This window comes from Talpa occidentalis, unplaced genomic scaffold (assembly GCF_014898055.3).
Source record: "Talpa occidentalis isolate TD23 unplaced genomic scaffold, MPIMG_talOcc4v2.1 talOcc4.15, whole genome shotgun sequence".
NCBI lineage: Eukaryota > Metazoa > Chordata > Mammalia > Eulipotyphla > Talpidae > Talpa > Talpa occidentalis.
The window spans coordinates 57,292,330-57,304,621 of NW_023601543.1; the positions used below are offsets into that span (position 1 = coordinate 57,292,330).

General features: G+C 52.9%; 1 protein-coding gene across 1 annotated transcript; it reads right to left on the reverse strand.

The window, feature by feature from the left end:
* Positions 1 to 362: 362 nt before the first annotated feature.
* Positions 363 to 6,785, reverse strand: GATA1 (GATA binding protein 1). The gene is made up of 6 exons (XM_037513072.1): positions 6,745 to 6,785; positions 3,185 to 3,423; positions 2,322 to 2,699; positions 2,079 to 2,224; positions 1,457 to 1,582; positions 363 to 891 (listed from the first exon to the last, which is right to left on the reverse strand). Exons 2-6 carry the CDS (start codon positions 3,402 to 3,404, stop codon positions 511 to 513), a joined length of 1,251 nt encoding a protein of 416 aa, XP_037368969.1. The 5' UTR covers positions 3,405 to 3,423; positions 6,745 to 6,785; the 3' UTR covers positions 363 to 510.
* Between the last annotated feature and the right edge of the window lie 5,507 nt (positions 6,786 to 12,292).

Here is a 12,292-nt window from a genome sequence, read left to right on the forward strand (position 1 = left end):
CCTGTCACTTACAGTCACCTGTGTCACTCAGGCGCTCTCACCCAGCCTGACTCTGAGCGTCACAGAGGTGCAGCACACACATTGGCACCAACAGTCACACAGCATGGAGTCACATGCCATCTCATACAACCTAGACGCTGTCACACACAGTTTCATGTATGCTGTTACAGTCACACACCATGCCGGCCAGCAGAGCGGTGCAGCGGAAGCGTACTGGGCCCGCGATCACACACTGGAACGGTCATGAAGCGTCACGTGGGCTCTCACAGTGCTGTAAGCTTTCATGAAAGAGCCACGGACATGGATCCACACCCCACCTACCGCTGCTCTTTATTTAGTCCCACACAAACTCGCACCTCCAATTTCAGGACTCTGATGGTTTTATTTTACAAAAACTTAAGACAGCCCAGGCCAGGGAGTGTCTGGGGCCCAGAGGGTCGGGTTGCACAGACTGATGACTAGAGGGGAGGTGCGGCTCCCCATCTGCCCCTGAGACCATGCTCTGTGCCCTCAGGAGCTGAGTGGAGCCACCACGGTGGTGGTGGTGGTGGTGGTGGTGGGAGGCACAGGGCCTGTGGGGAAGGAGGCCGAGGGGGAGCCCAACAGGGGTCCTGGGAAAGGCATGAGATGGCTGACAGGCCCCGACAGCACCACAGGACCCAGGCCTTGGTAGAGATGGGCAGTACCGGATGGGCCCAGTGTCAAACCTGAGGCCACCTCCCCACAATTCCCACTATTACTACCCCCAGCCACCACCATGAAGCCGCCAGCTGATCCTTCTGCTGGTCCTGTACTTCCCAGGCTTGACCCCCGTTTCTTTTTCCCTTTTCCAGATGCCTTGCGGTTTCGAGTCTGAATACCATCCTTTCGCATGGTCAGTGGCCGGTTTACCTGCCAAAAAGGAGGCCATAGGCGTTTCGCAACTCCATTCCCTTGCCTCTGTGACTAGCCCGGGACCGGGATGCCCTCTCCATCCCACTTTCTAAGAATAAGGAATTGTTCAAGGGCTCAGACTCGGGTGGGTGGGGGGAAGCGGGGGCAAGCAGCCAGTATGGAGCTCCGAGGTCCTACGCCCTGCCCTGGGAAGGTCTCTGAAGCTAATAGGGGCTGCCCTAGGTCTAAGGCAGGGGAGTAGAAGTTAACTGATGACTGGAGGGAGGCAGAAGGAGATTGGAGATGGAGGAGGGCGGAGGGAGAAGGGAGCATAAGGGGGGAATAAGAAAGGAGAGAGTGGCAGGGAGAGAGGAGGGTGAAGGAGGACTGCAGAAGGGAGGAGGGAGGAGAATGACAGGGGGAGGAGGAAAGGAAGGTGAAGGAAGGGAAGTGGGAGGAGCAGGCAGAGAAGGAAGATGGGAGAAGAGGAAGGAGAAGAGAGGGAGGGTGGAGCGGGAGCTGGGGAGGAGGGCGACTCAGTGGTCCCGGGAGAGGAGGGAGACTACAAGGGGCAGGGCAGCACCTGGTGTAGTTTGTAGTAGAGGCCGCAGGCGTTGCACACAGGATCCCCGCTGGCGTTTCTCCGCCACAGCGTTGTGGTGGTTGTCTGGCAGTTGGTGCATTGGGTACCTGCCCTTTTGCTGACAATCTGGGGGGAGAGAGAATGTGAGGATCAGCACACTGGGGGTGGAGGACACAGAGGTGAAGGTCAGATTGAAGGTGGGACTTCCTGGACAGGGCAAGGACAGGGTCTCTAGTCTGGGGTGGGGGTTTGGAGCATTGTGTGGGGGATGACGTCTGTGGTTTTCAACTTTGACCAAACGTTGGAATCACTTGGGGAGTTAAAAAAAATGATGTCCAGCCTGCGCCCTAGGCCAATTAAACCAACACATGTAGGAGAGGGCCCCAGGTCCCAGTGGTTTCCAAGTGCCCAAAGGCGATCCTGGAGTGAGTGGAGCTGAGGCCCGAAACACTGCTGTGCTGGGAGAGACAGCTTGCAGCTTACGGAAAGGCGGTCCGTACATAGCCGGGTTCTGATATGGACAGGGAGGAGGAGGGGGTTCCTGTAGCCCATGAGGACAGGGCTCCCTGCATGGATGAGAACAGCAGTTCCTAGGGAAGAAAAGGCAGGCCTGTGCTCTTACCAGGCGCTTCTTGGGCCGGATGAGGGGCCTGTTCTGCCCATTCATCTTGTGATAGAGGCCACAGGCATTGCACAGGTAGTGGCCCGTCCTGTCCCTCCGCCACAGCGGCGTGGCTGTTGCTCCACAGTTCACACACTCCCTGGCCTCTGGTGGGGTGGACAGAGGGGAGTGGAGAGCCAGGCTTAGCTCAGCTTTGCCTTGGACTCATCCCCACCCCCACCTCTCTTTTTTGGGGAACCTCACCAAAGGACGTCAGGGGCAGGGTTCCACGAAGCTTGGGGGAAGAATAGGTTGCTGGATTGAGTGGGCTCCCAGTGGGAGAAAAGAAGGTACTGGAAAATTCGGGGCTCCCATAGGCACTGCTCGGGACAGGGATTGATGACGGCAGTGCAGGCCCCAATGTCAAGAGGTCTGGACTCAGCCGCTCTGTCTTTAAGGTTTCCAGAAAGCTGCTGCTGCCTTTCCCGTCAGGATCTTCTGGAACCTGGGGAGGGGAGTCCTCGCGGGTGGGGCACACAGTTGAGGCAGGGTAGAGCCCAGTCTTGCCGTAGGCCCAGCTGGCATATGGTGAGCCCCCTGAGATCCCCTCCATACAGTTGAGCAGTGGGTACACCTGGAAGACTATGGGGGTGGTATGGGAAGGAAGGAAGAAAGGAGAGGAAATAACAGTCTAAAGCCATCCTGTTTGCAGGGTGCAGTGGCGCCCAACAGTCCCAGCATGGTGGCCAGGTTTCCAATCTTTCTATGTGTCTGGAGCAGCTGCTGCTGGCCACTGGGGGACTCTCTTGGACCCTGAACCCCACTCTGACAGCTGCAGTGACCTCCAACCATTTCCAAATGGACTTGGAGGATGACTGTTGGGATATGAAGCCCCATGGATCACTTGACAACTAGGGCCACCACCACCTACTTCCAGTATGGCTGTTTTAATGTGGCAGGTTGGAGAGCATTGGCGTTCCCAGGTCTGGACTTCACAGGGAAAGTGGTCAGCACAGACATGTGAAGGCTTCCAGCCATTTTCACTGGGAATCTGCCTTAGCTAAGGGTCACCACGACATTCCCAACAGCATGGAGTCGGTGCCAAGACAGACACCCAAAGGGGTTACCTGGGGAGTGTCTGTAGGCCTCAGCATCCCTGTAGTAGGCCAGTGCAGCCGCTGCAGCAGTGGCCGTGCTCGGGGCAGTGGAGGAGGCGGCTGCATCCAAGCCCTCAGGCCCAGAGGGGAAGAAGACCCCAGACTCTGGTGGTGAGGGCACCAGGGCAGGATCCACAAACTGGGGCAGGGACTCAGAGGTCCCCATGGCCCCCAGGCCAGGGAATTCCATGGGGCCTCTGGAGTTTGATCTGTGAGGACAGGAGGGATCCTTAGTCATGGACAATACTGTCCCCCTCCCCTCTACCCCATTTCTTCCCCCTTTCTCCCTCCTGCCACCCCAGCCTTCCCTTTCTACATCCCTTCTTTCCACACTCCAAGCGCCTCCTGCTCCTCATCCTCCCTCACTTCCCATTCCTCCCTCACCTCCCCCTTATCTTCTACTCCATGCGCTACTCCCGTCCTGCCCTCCTTGCCCCAGTCTGTCATGTCTGTCTACCTCTCCACTTCCGCTGCCTTCCATTCCCTCTCCTCTTCCCTTCTTCTCCTCCTGCCTCTTCTTTTCACTCCGCCCACTCCACTTCCCTTCCTTCTTCTCCTCTTCCCCCTCTTCCTCTGCTTCCTTTTCCTTCATTCCCTGCTCCCCTTTTCTGCTCATCTCCCTCCATCTCCTCATTTTGGCGTCCCTCTCCCAGATCTTCCCCACCCTTCCTTTTCCTTCTGGAAGTCTGGTGGGGTGGGCTGGGGTGAAGAACCAGAATCCCTGAACCCCTTGGTCCGTCCCCTGGACATTGGGGTTCACCCTCCTGTGCTCCCCAACTTCATCCCTATCTGTCTATCTTCCCTTCTCACTTTCTCAGAAACCCCATGGTTTCCGGCTTGACCCTCCTCCCCCACCTCCGTTGGGTCTACAGACACAGAGCCCTCTTAGTTCCTCCCTGCTCCATGGAGGGGGGTCAGTACCCCCCACTGCTTATCTTTGCCATCCCCGCCCAACTTTTGAAATCACCCCAAGGCCACTGGCTTCCTCTGAGGAGGGGGACAGGTGGGAGGTGTTCCCTCTCCCCCGGAGGTCTGCTAGAGTTCTGCTTTCGGGTTCTTTCAGTCCCCACCATCCCCTGGAGCCTCAGTTTCTCCATCTGCCAGATAGGGTGGAAACAGGGCCAAGCTAAGACCCATGAGATGGTGGCACCGCCTCTGTCACTTTGCCTCTGCCCTTCCCTTCGTGACTTTCTGTCTCTGACACATCCTGACACCATTTTTCCTTGAGCGTGGTTCTGGTGCTCTCCTGGCTTTCTGCGTCGTCGCAGCACGTCTTACCTTCCCTCTCTTCCTCTGCTTCATGAATGTCTAATTATCTCCCCCCTTCTTTGTTTCCCCATGTCTCTCTTCACCTTTAGTTCTCTTCTATTTTTCGTCTCTCTCTCTTAGCTTTCTCTGAATCTACTTCTGTTTCCCGTCTCCCTTTCCACTCACAGCTCTCTGAATCTCTACATCTCTCCTGCTCGTCTCTTCCCTCTACCTCTCGGCCTTCTGCCCGGATTTCCATGGCCGCCTGTTCCCACATCCCTGACCACACCCCACTGCACACAGCCTCAGGGGTCCCCGGAAGCCTGCCGCTGCCCCAGCTTCCCTGTTGGCAGGATGGAGTGACGGAGAAAGAGTAGAAGGGCCACCTTCAGAACCCCGCCTAGGTGACCCGTTGTGTGGACAGGCTAAGGACTGGGCCTGGGCTTGGGGCTGGTGCTGGGGAGGAGGTGGGCCTGTGTACGTGCCCGCCACCTAGTGCTCTGGGCCCAGGGTCCCCCGCTCTCTCTCCTCGTGAGGGGGTCTCGCCTCCATCTCTTTTCCCTGGTCTCCCCACATCCTGGGAATCTCTGCCTTCCTGTCTCCCTCTTCTGCTCCTGGGTCTCCCTCTCTTGCTGTCTCTTATTCTTTCTTTGAGTTTTTTTCTGCTTTTCCTTTCTCTCCCCTGTCGCTGTTGCTTGCTGTTTGTGTTTCTACTCATCTGTTTCTCCCTCCCTTCCTCTGTCTCTGTGTGTCTCTTGCTCTTTTCATCTCTATATTCCCTTGTCTCTTCATCCGCACCCCACTCTCCATAATCTTCCTCAGGCCCTACTGCTCCCCATTCTTCACCTGACACCTTAGCGGGTCCAGGGCTGCCCACCCTTCCCATGGCAGGGGCCCAGCCCCCCTCCCCCCCAGTTATCACTCTCCGGACAGAGATAAAGTTTATCTCGAGGCTGGGGGATATGAAGGCTCCTTATCAGCTGCCCCACTAGAGTAAGTGCTGCCCCAATGGTGGCAGGCAGCTGGCCGGCACCCTCCACTCTCCCTCGGCCCAGCCCCTCACCCCAGGTAATGTCCAGGTCCCAGCCCTCAAGGGAGGGTCCCTGGGGACTGAAGGTAGCAGAGTTGGGGTCTGGGAGCATATGAGTCTTGGGAGGGTTTGAGAGTCAGATATGGGCTTGAGGAGTCAGGGGCAGATTTGGGGTACAGCTATGAGTGTGAAGAAAGCATGTACAGTTTCATGAGCAGAAACAATCTTGAAAGATCACATTTGGGGAACAGAAATGGGATGGGAAAGCAGAGACAAGGTTGGGGATCAGAAGTGAACTTTGAGAGTAAGAGGTGAAGTTGAAAAGTTGGAAAGTGGTTTGGGGGTGACAGATGGATTCTGAGGCTCATGAAAAAGTTTGGGGGGCAAAGGTTCTGCTGAGGTGGAACTGGAGTTAGGGGTCAGAGGTGGGTTTGGACAGGCAGAGGTGGGTTTGGACAGGCAGAAATGTTTCTGATGATTTGAGATGGGTTCACACAGGAGGCATTTGAGGACCAAGATGGAACTGGAATAGAGAAAGTTTGGGGGCCAGAGAGATCTATGGAGACAGAGACATTTGGGGGTTGAGATGAGGTTTAGGGAAGGCAGACACAAGAATTCATGTGGCAGAACAGATTTTGGTGTTCTGAGTGACAAAGATACTTTGGTGTGCGGGCAAGGGGCTGGGGGAGAGGTGTTTTGGGAAATGAGAGAAAAGGCAGAGGAAACAAATAGCAGGGTTTAATATGGGGGAGGATGGAGCTAGAGTGTGGTAGCCCAGAGACAGGTTAGGGGGTCAAAGAGAGAATTTGGGACAGAAACAAGGATATTGTAGGGCAGACAAGGGGTTAGGAAGCAGAAATAGGCATAGGGGAGCAAAAGTGAACTTTTGGGGAGAACTCAAAGACAACTTTGGGTAACTAAAATCAGATTGGGGCAGAAGCAGGATTTGGGAGGATGAAGACATGGTTTAGGGGGCCCAGTTGGGATACGGAGCAGTATTTAGAGATCAGTGGAACAGCGATTTCTTGGGAGGAATGGATAGGAATCAGGGCAGAGAGGTGGATTTGAGGGGTAGATTTAGAGTAGAGATGAAGGTTGGAAAGTCAGAGGTGATCTGGAGGAGCTGTGAAGGAATTCGGGGTGGTAGACACTTTGGGGGCCAGTGGTGGATTGCGGCAGTAGCCTTGGGTAAGGGGTAGCAGGCCCAGAGTTTGCCTTGTTGGGGGCTTTTGAGGGGAGGGCTGAGACTGACCTGAGCTGGTTGGTGCAGATGGTTCAGCCGCTTTGGGGATGTGGCGAGCTCAGTGTGATCCCAGGGGGTGTCCTGGCTGGCCTTGGCCTTTGAGGCTCCCTTCCTCCTTCTCTCCCTCCCCTCTCCCTCCTCCCTCCTCCCCAGGGAGTGGCTGATGCCCCAGTGGGTGGGGCGGGCTAGGGGAGGGGGCAGGCCCCTGCTGGTGGGGCACCCTTTGGGCATTGGGGGCCTTCCTCCACCCCACTTGCCCTCCCCCACAGGTTCTTGGACCCTGTTAGACTTGGACTTCAGTGTCCAGCCAAGCAAAATGGACTGAAGCCAAGATGAAATGAAAACAGCAGATTCAGTTTCTTGACTCCACAGAGCTTAGAGTGAGTGAGTGTGAAGCCCCCTGTGTGCTGGGCCAGGTGCCCACTGGGCCCTTGTGTATATGAGGGCCCTGGCTGCAGGAGGAGGAGGGATGTGACTTGCACCATCTTGCAGGCAGAAGAATGAGGTTCCCAGGGGCCTAATTCAGTGGTCTGTGAGCCAGAGCCTATGGGACATCTTGCTGACCCAGGCCCAACCTGGGGGCCAGGCCAGGACTGGCGGGAGGCAGGGGCACACTCACTCAGCGCCCCACTGGGGCTTACGCCAGCTCCGGCCTGCCCTGGGGCAGCAGATAAGTCTTATCAGATGGAGGCCACCGTGGCTGTTAGCTCCGCGGTAACAGGCTGTCTTGGGATGGGGGGCGGGGCTTGGGGGGCACCCAGGGACAGCGACCTCAACTTCTTGCCCGCCATGCTGCTTTGGAGGCGGGAAACAGGTGGAACCAAGGCTTGGTTCCTCTGCGGGTCCTGGAGGAGTGGGATAGGGTGGGAGAAGGGAAGCAGGACTGAAAGGATAGAGAAGGGAGAAGGGAAGGGAGACAGAAACAGAGACAGAAATGGAAATGGGGAAAAACAGTGAGTGACAGAGGTGGAGAAAAAGACAGAGAGCTGGGCAGATGCAGAGAGAGAGCACAGAAAGAAAGGAGAGTCAGAGGGGGAGAGACACAGAGAGAACCAGAGACAGGCAAAGACAGACAGGCAAAGAGAGAATAAGAGGCAGGTGGAGACACAGCCAAAGATAAATCCTGAAAGTGCCAGAGACCAAGGACACGGGTGAGGGACTGAGAAGGGAGACAAAGACAATGTTGTAGAGGAGGGAGAGAGACAGAGAGCTATTGAGACCCAGTCTGAGGGAGAGCCCCTGAGACCCCAGGGGGCAGCCTGGGTAAGCCCCAGCAGGTGGCAGGTAGAATGGGGAATGTGGCTCTGCCCTCAACCCTCTGAGAGGAACCCCCAGAGTCACTGGGCCTCAGCACCTCAGTCCCCACCTTCCTGCCCTGTCCTACCTCCCCCTCAAAATACTAACAACACTGACAGCAACCAGTGTCTCACACTGACATGGATCTGTGCTCGGCCTGTTCTGAGCACTTTCTCCATGTAAAATCAGACACACGTACACACGGTATGTGCCCAACTTGGGCCTCCACGGATCAGGGGGTGAGACTGCCCAGTCATAGGACATTCCACAGAACAGGGCACTCTGAGCCACCCACTGAGACCTACTGAGGCAGAGGGCAAGGATGAAGCCCTGGGTCAATGGGTTCTGCTCACTGGCCGCCCCAGAGGAAATTTACCATCCTCACTTCCCCTCTGGGCCTCAGTGTTCTCATATGCAAAATTGGGGGTTTGAGGAGGAAAGAGCAAGCCCTTGCTTTCTAGTTTACTGAGCTCTCGCTGTCTGCTGCGCCCTCTGAGCCCTCATCAACAAAACCCAGGACAAAGCCCACTGGGACTTAAGTGGGGGGGGTGTTTCAGGAATCCACTTGGGAGCTCATCCACCCTCACAGACTTCCCTAGCCACTGAATGACCGTGTGTCCTTGGGCCACTATCTGTCCCCTCTGGACCACAGTCCCCCAACTGGAAAGACAGGCTAGTAATAGTGCCTACTCCATAGGGTGGTTGGGGCCACTAAATGAAATTTAATCTGTGAGATGGTTTGAACTCACTTGAGTCTGAAATCCCGATAAATTTAAGTAATCTTATTTATGTACTGAGTACCTACTGCATGCGGGGGATAGCTGTCGGAACTTTCTTACTACAATTCTAATTGTAGTAGCACTAATTCTAGTACTAATGCTATAATAATGTGCTGACACCAAAACTAATACTAACTCTAATATTAATTTTAATAGTGATAGTAGTACTAATTCTAATCTAATGCTAATATTACCACTATTTCTAAACCTACTAATTATTCATTCTATCAACATTAAGGAGAATAACACTAATTCTGATACTAGTACATTTCATAGCACTGATATACTAAGGACAACAGCAGCACTGTTTGCCCAGCGCCCCCAGGCACTATGCTAAGGGCTGACCACACATAACCTTCGCTGGGTCCTTGTGTAAGTGTGTGTCCTCCAGAGAAATCAAGATGTTCACCTAAGGTCCTGGGTTCTTTTCTCAGGTCTGACATTGATTTACTGTGTGATTCCTGAGCCTCAGTTTCTTTGTCTGGAAAATGGGTACAATTGTTAGAAAGTACATTGAATGTAACCACTCAACATAGGGCCTGCCTGACACACCATAAATGGTGAGCTCTGTAATAGTAGCTTCCTAGTTATTACCGTTAGAACAGCAGCCTCGATGCTGTGGGTGAGGTAGAGAAATCTGCCCTCTCTGGGAAGGGCAGGCTGGAGGCCTGGCTCAGACAAGGGTTTGAATACTGGACTCAGTCAATTTCTTCCTAACTGGAGCAGAGAAGGGGCTCAGGAAGGGAAGTAAAGGGTGGAGAGTGGGGGCCTCACAGTCCTGCCTCCATCAAGAGCCAGAAACCCTGAGGCTTTGAAGCCAGGCCTCACCCTATTCCCTCCCCCATCCCAGTGGAGGGGGCACAGGTCCAGAAGTCTGTGGGGACAGTTCAGCCAGCAGGGAGGCAGCTGGGAGTGGGCAGATAAGGGAATCAGAGGGGCCAGGCCAGGCTTTGGGGGGGGACTCAAGGAGGGCGGGGGTGGAGAATGGGTGGGGGCAGGGTTTCCAGGCCAAGTGTCCTGTCAAGTCTCCGTTTGAGACTCCATCCCAATGTCCTCTCTCTCTGGAAGCTTTCTATGACTGGATCCCTTCCTCCTGGCGTCTTCTGGGGTTCTAGAGCTTGGTCCAGATGCATGGCATTCAGATAAATCATGCTTTTTCCAGACTGTGGAATGCCCCTGTGCGGGATGGAGCTTCCCCTCCATGACAACAGCACTGAGGGATCGTCAGCCAAACACTGCTAAGGACTCATACATTTACCTCAGAACCAAAGTACTTTTTTTTTTTTAGGGGAAGTGGTTGGAGTAAGAAGAGGGGAGAGCACCAGGGACTATGGTGGAGGACTAAAAGTGTTTTGGCAGTGGGGGAGTCTCAGTAACCACACCTGAAGGGACAAAATACTAACAAGGATATAAAAAGATGGTTAAACATAAATAAATAGGGGCCTTTCTGGTGCCGCAGGGGTTAATGACAGGGCTATCCACATGGTGCTGCAGACCTCTCCTGTCTCGCTCTCTGCTCCTCTCAGCAGTGTATTTCAGTTGATCCACCTGTTCTGCTCCCCTCTCTCTCTGGTGAATCTTCTCGCCCCCCCACATCTCTGGCCTGTACCCTAGTTCTTATATGCATAAATAAAATAAATCTTTAAAAACAAACAAACAAATAAATAAATAAATAGGGCTTCCCTGGTGGCACAGGTGTTAAAGGCATGGCGCTATCAAGCTATTGCCAGCCACCACAGCAAGAGTTCGAGTACAAGCCAGTGAGCTGACCCACAAGGCGCAGCAGACCTTTCCTGTCTCACCCACTGCTCCCCTCAGCAGTGGATTTCAGGAGATCTGCCTGTTCTGTTCCCCACTGTCTCTGGTGAATCCTCTCACCCTCCAGCACCTCTGGCCTACACCCCAGTTCTTGTATGCATAAATAAATCTTAAAAAATAAAAATAAATGAATGAATAAATAAAGTCAGTTTCTAGTCCTAGAAAAAAAGTATTTTGTTTTTTTAAAGAAAGAAGTGTAAAGAGTACTATAACAAGCATTCACCTTTGTCAAATGTTACTATTTTGCTTTTATATCCTTTTTTAAAAGAAATGTAATGTTACAGATAGAGTTGAAGTCCTTGCACCAATTTCATTTCCCCTTCTCCTTCCACTACCTTGAGTTTGGTGTTTATCTTCCACAGGAGGATTTTTTTTACATTACTATGTATGTGCCCACATATGTATATGCCCATAAATAACATACAATACTAGGGTTTTGAGCCTGTTTGTGTGTGTGAACTTCATATAAATGGAGGTATGTACTCCTTCTGTTTAACATATGTCTGTGACATCCACTCAGGTTGTTCATTAGTTCATTAATTCATTCTTTTTTTTAAGATTTATTTTATTTATTTATGCATACAAGAGCTGGGGTGCAGGCCAGAGGTGGTGGTGGTGGTGAGAGGATTCACCAGAGACAGAGTGGGGAGCAGAACAGGCGGACTGACTGAAATACACTGCTGAGGGGAGCAGTGGGTGAGACAGGAGAGGTCTGCTGTGCCATGTGGGTAGCTCCCAGGCCTGTGATCCAACTCAGGCCTTGCAACCCTCATGGTGGAATTAACCCTTTTTAAGGGTACTTTTCAGTGTTTAGTATAGTTGCAAGGTTGTACAACCATCACCACTTTCATCACCCCCCAAAAAGAAACCTTGTACCCATTATTAGTCATTTCCCATTCCATTTGCCCCTATCACTCAGTCCCTGGCAACCACTAATCTACTTTTTGTCTCTATAGATTTGCTTATTCTGGACATTCCATCTAAGTGGAATCATACAATGTGTGGCCTGTTGTGATTGGTCAATTTCTTTTTTTTTTTTTAAGATTTATTTATTTATTTATTTATTTAGACAAGCACTGGGTACAGTCAGAAGCGCGGGAGGGTGAGAGAATTCACCAGAGCCAGAGCGGGGAGCAGAGCAGGCAGAAGGACCGAAGTACACTGCTGAGGGGAGCAGCGGGCGGCAGGAGAGGTCTGCGCGCCATGTGGGACCCTCCTCCGGTGGCCGGGGAGCAGCCGGGGATCGAACCGGCGCTGCAGAGGCTGCAGGCAGCTTTACAACCCAGCGCTCAACCGCTGTGCCACCGGGGAAGCCCGTGATTGGTCTCTTTCACTTCAAGTTTTCAAGGTTCATGTTGTAACATGTATCAATACTTCATTCCTTTTTAAAGGCTGAATAATATCCCAGTGTATGAAAATTCTATGCCACGCTTATCCATTCATCTGATTAATGAACATTTTTGCCATCACATATATTACTGCTATGAACATTCATGAAAAAGTTTTTATGTGACATAAGTTTTCAATAGTCTTGGGTATATATCTAGGGAAGGAATTGCAGCAGCCTATGGTAATTTTGTGTTTAACTTTTTAAAAAAAGATTTATTTATTTATGCATAGAAGAACTGGGGTACAGGCCAGAGATGTGGGGGATGAGAGGACCC

Excerpts from the sequence above, each read along its gene's own strand:
- GATA1 (XM_037513072.1), bottom strand. The coding sequence starts at position 3,404 with ATGGAATTCCCTGGCCTGGGGGCCATGGGGACCTCTGAGTCCCTGCCC. Across the intron at positions 2,700-3,184 it reads GGCCTACAGACACTCCCCAG|TCTTCCAGGTGTACCCACTG; the intron begins GTAACCCCTTTG and ends CCACCCCCATAG. Across the intron at positions 2,225-2,321 it reads CCTGCCCCTGACGTCCTTTG|AGGCCAGGGAGTGTGTGAAC; the intron begins GTGAGGTTCCCC and ends CCACCCCACCAG.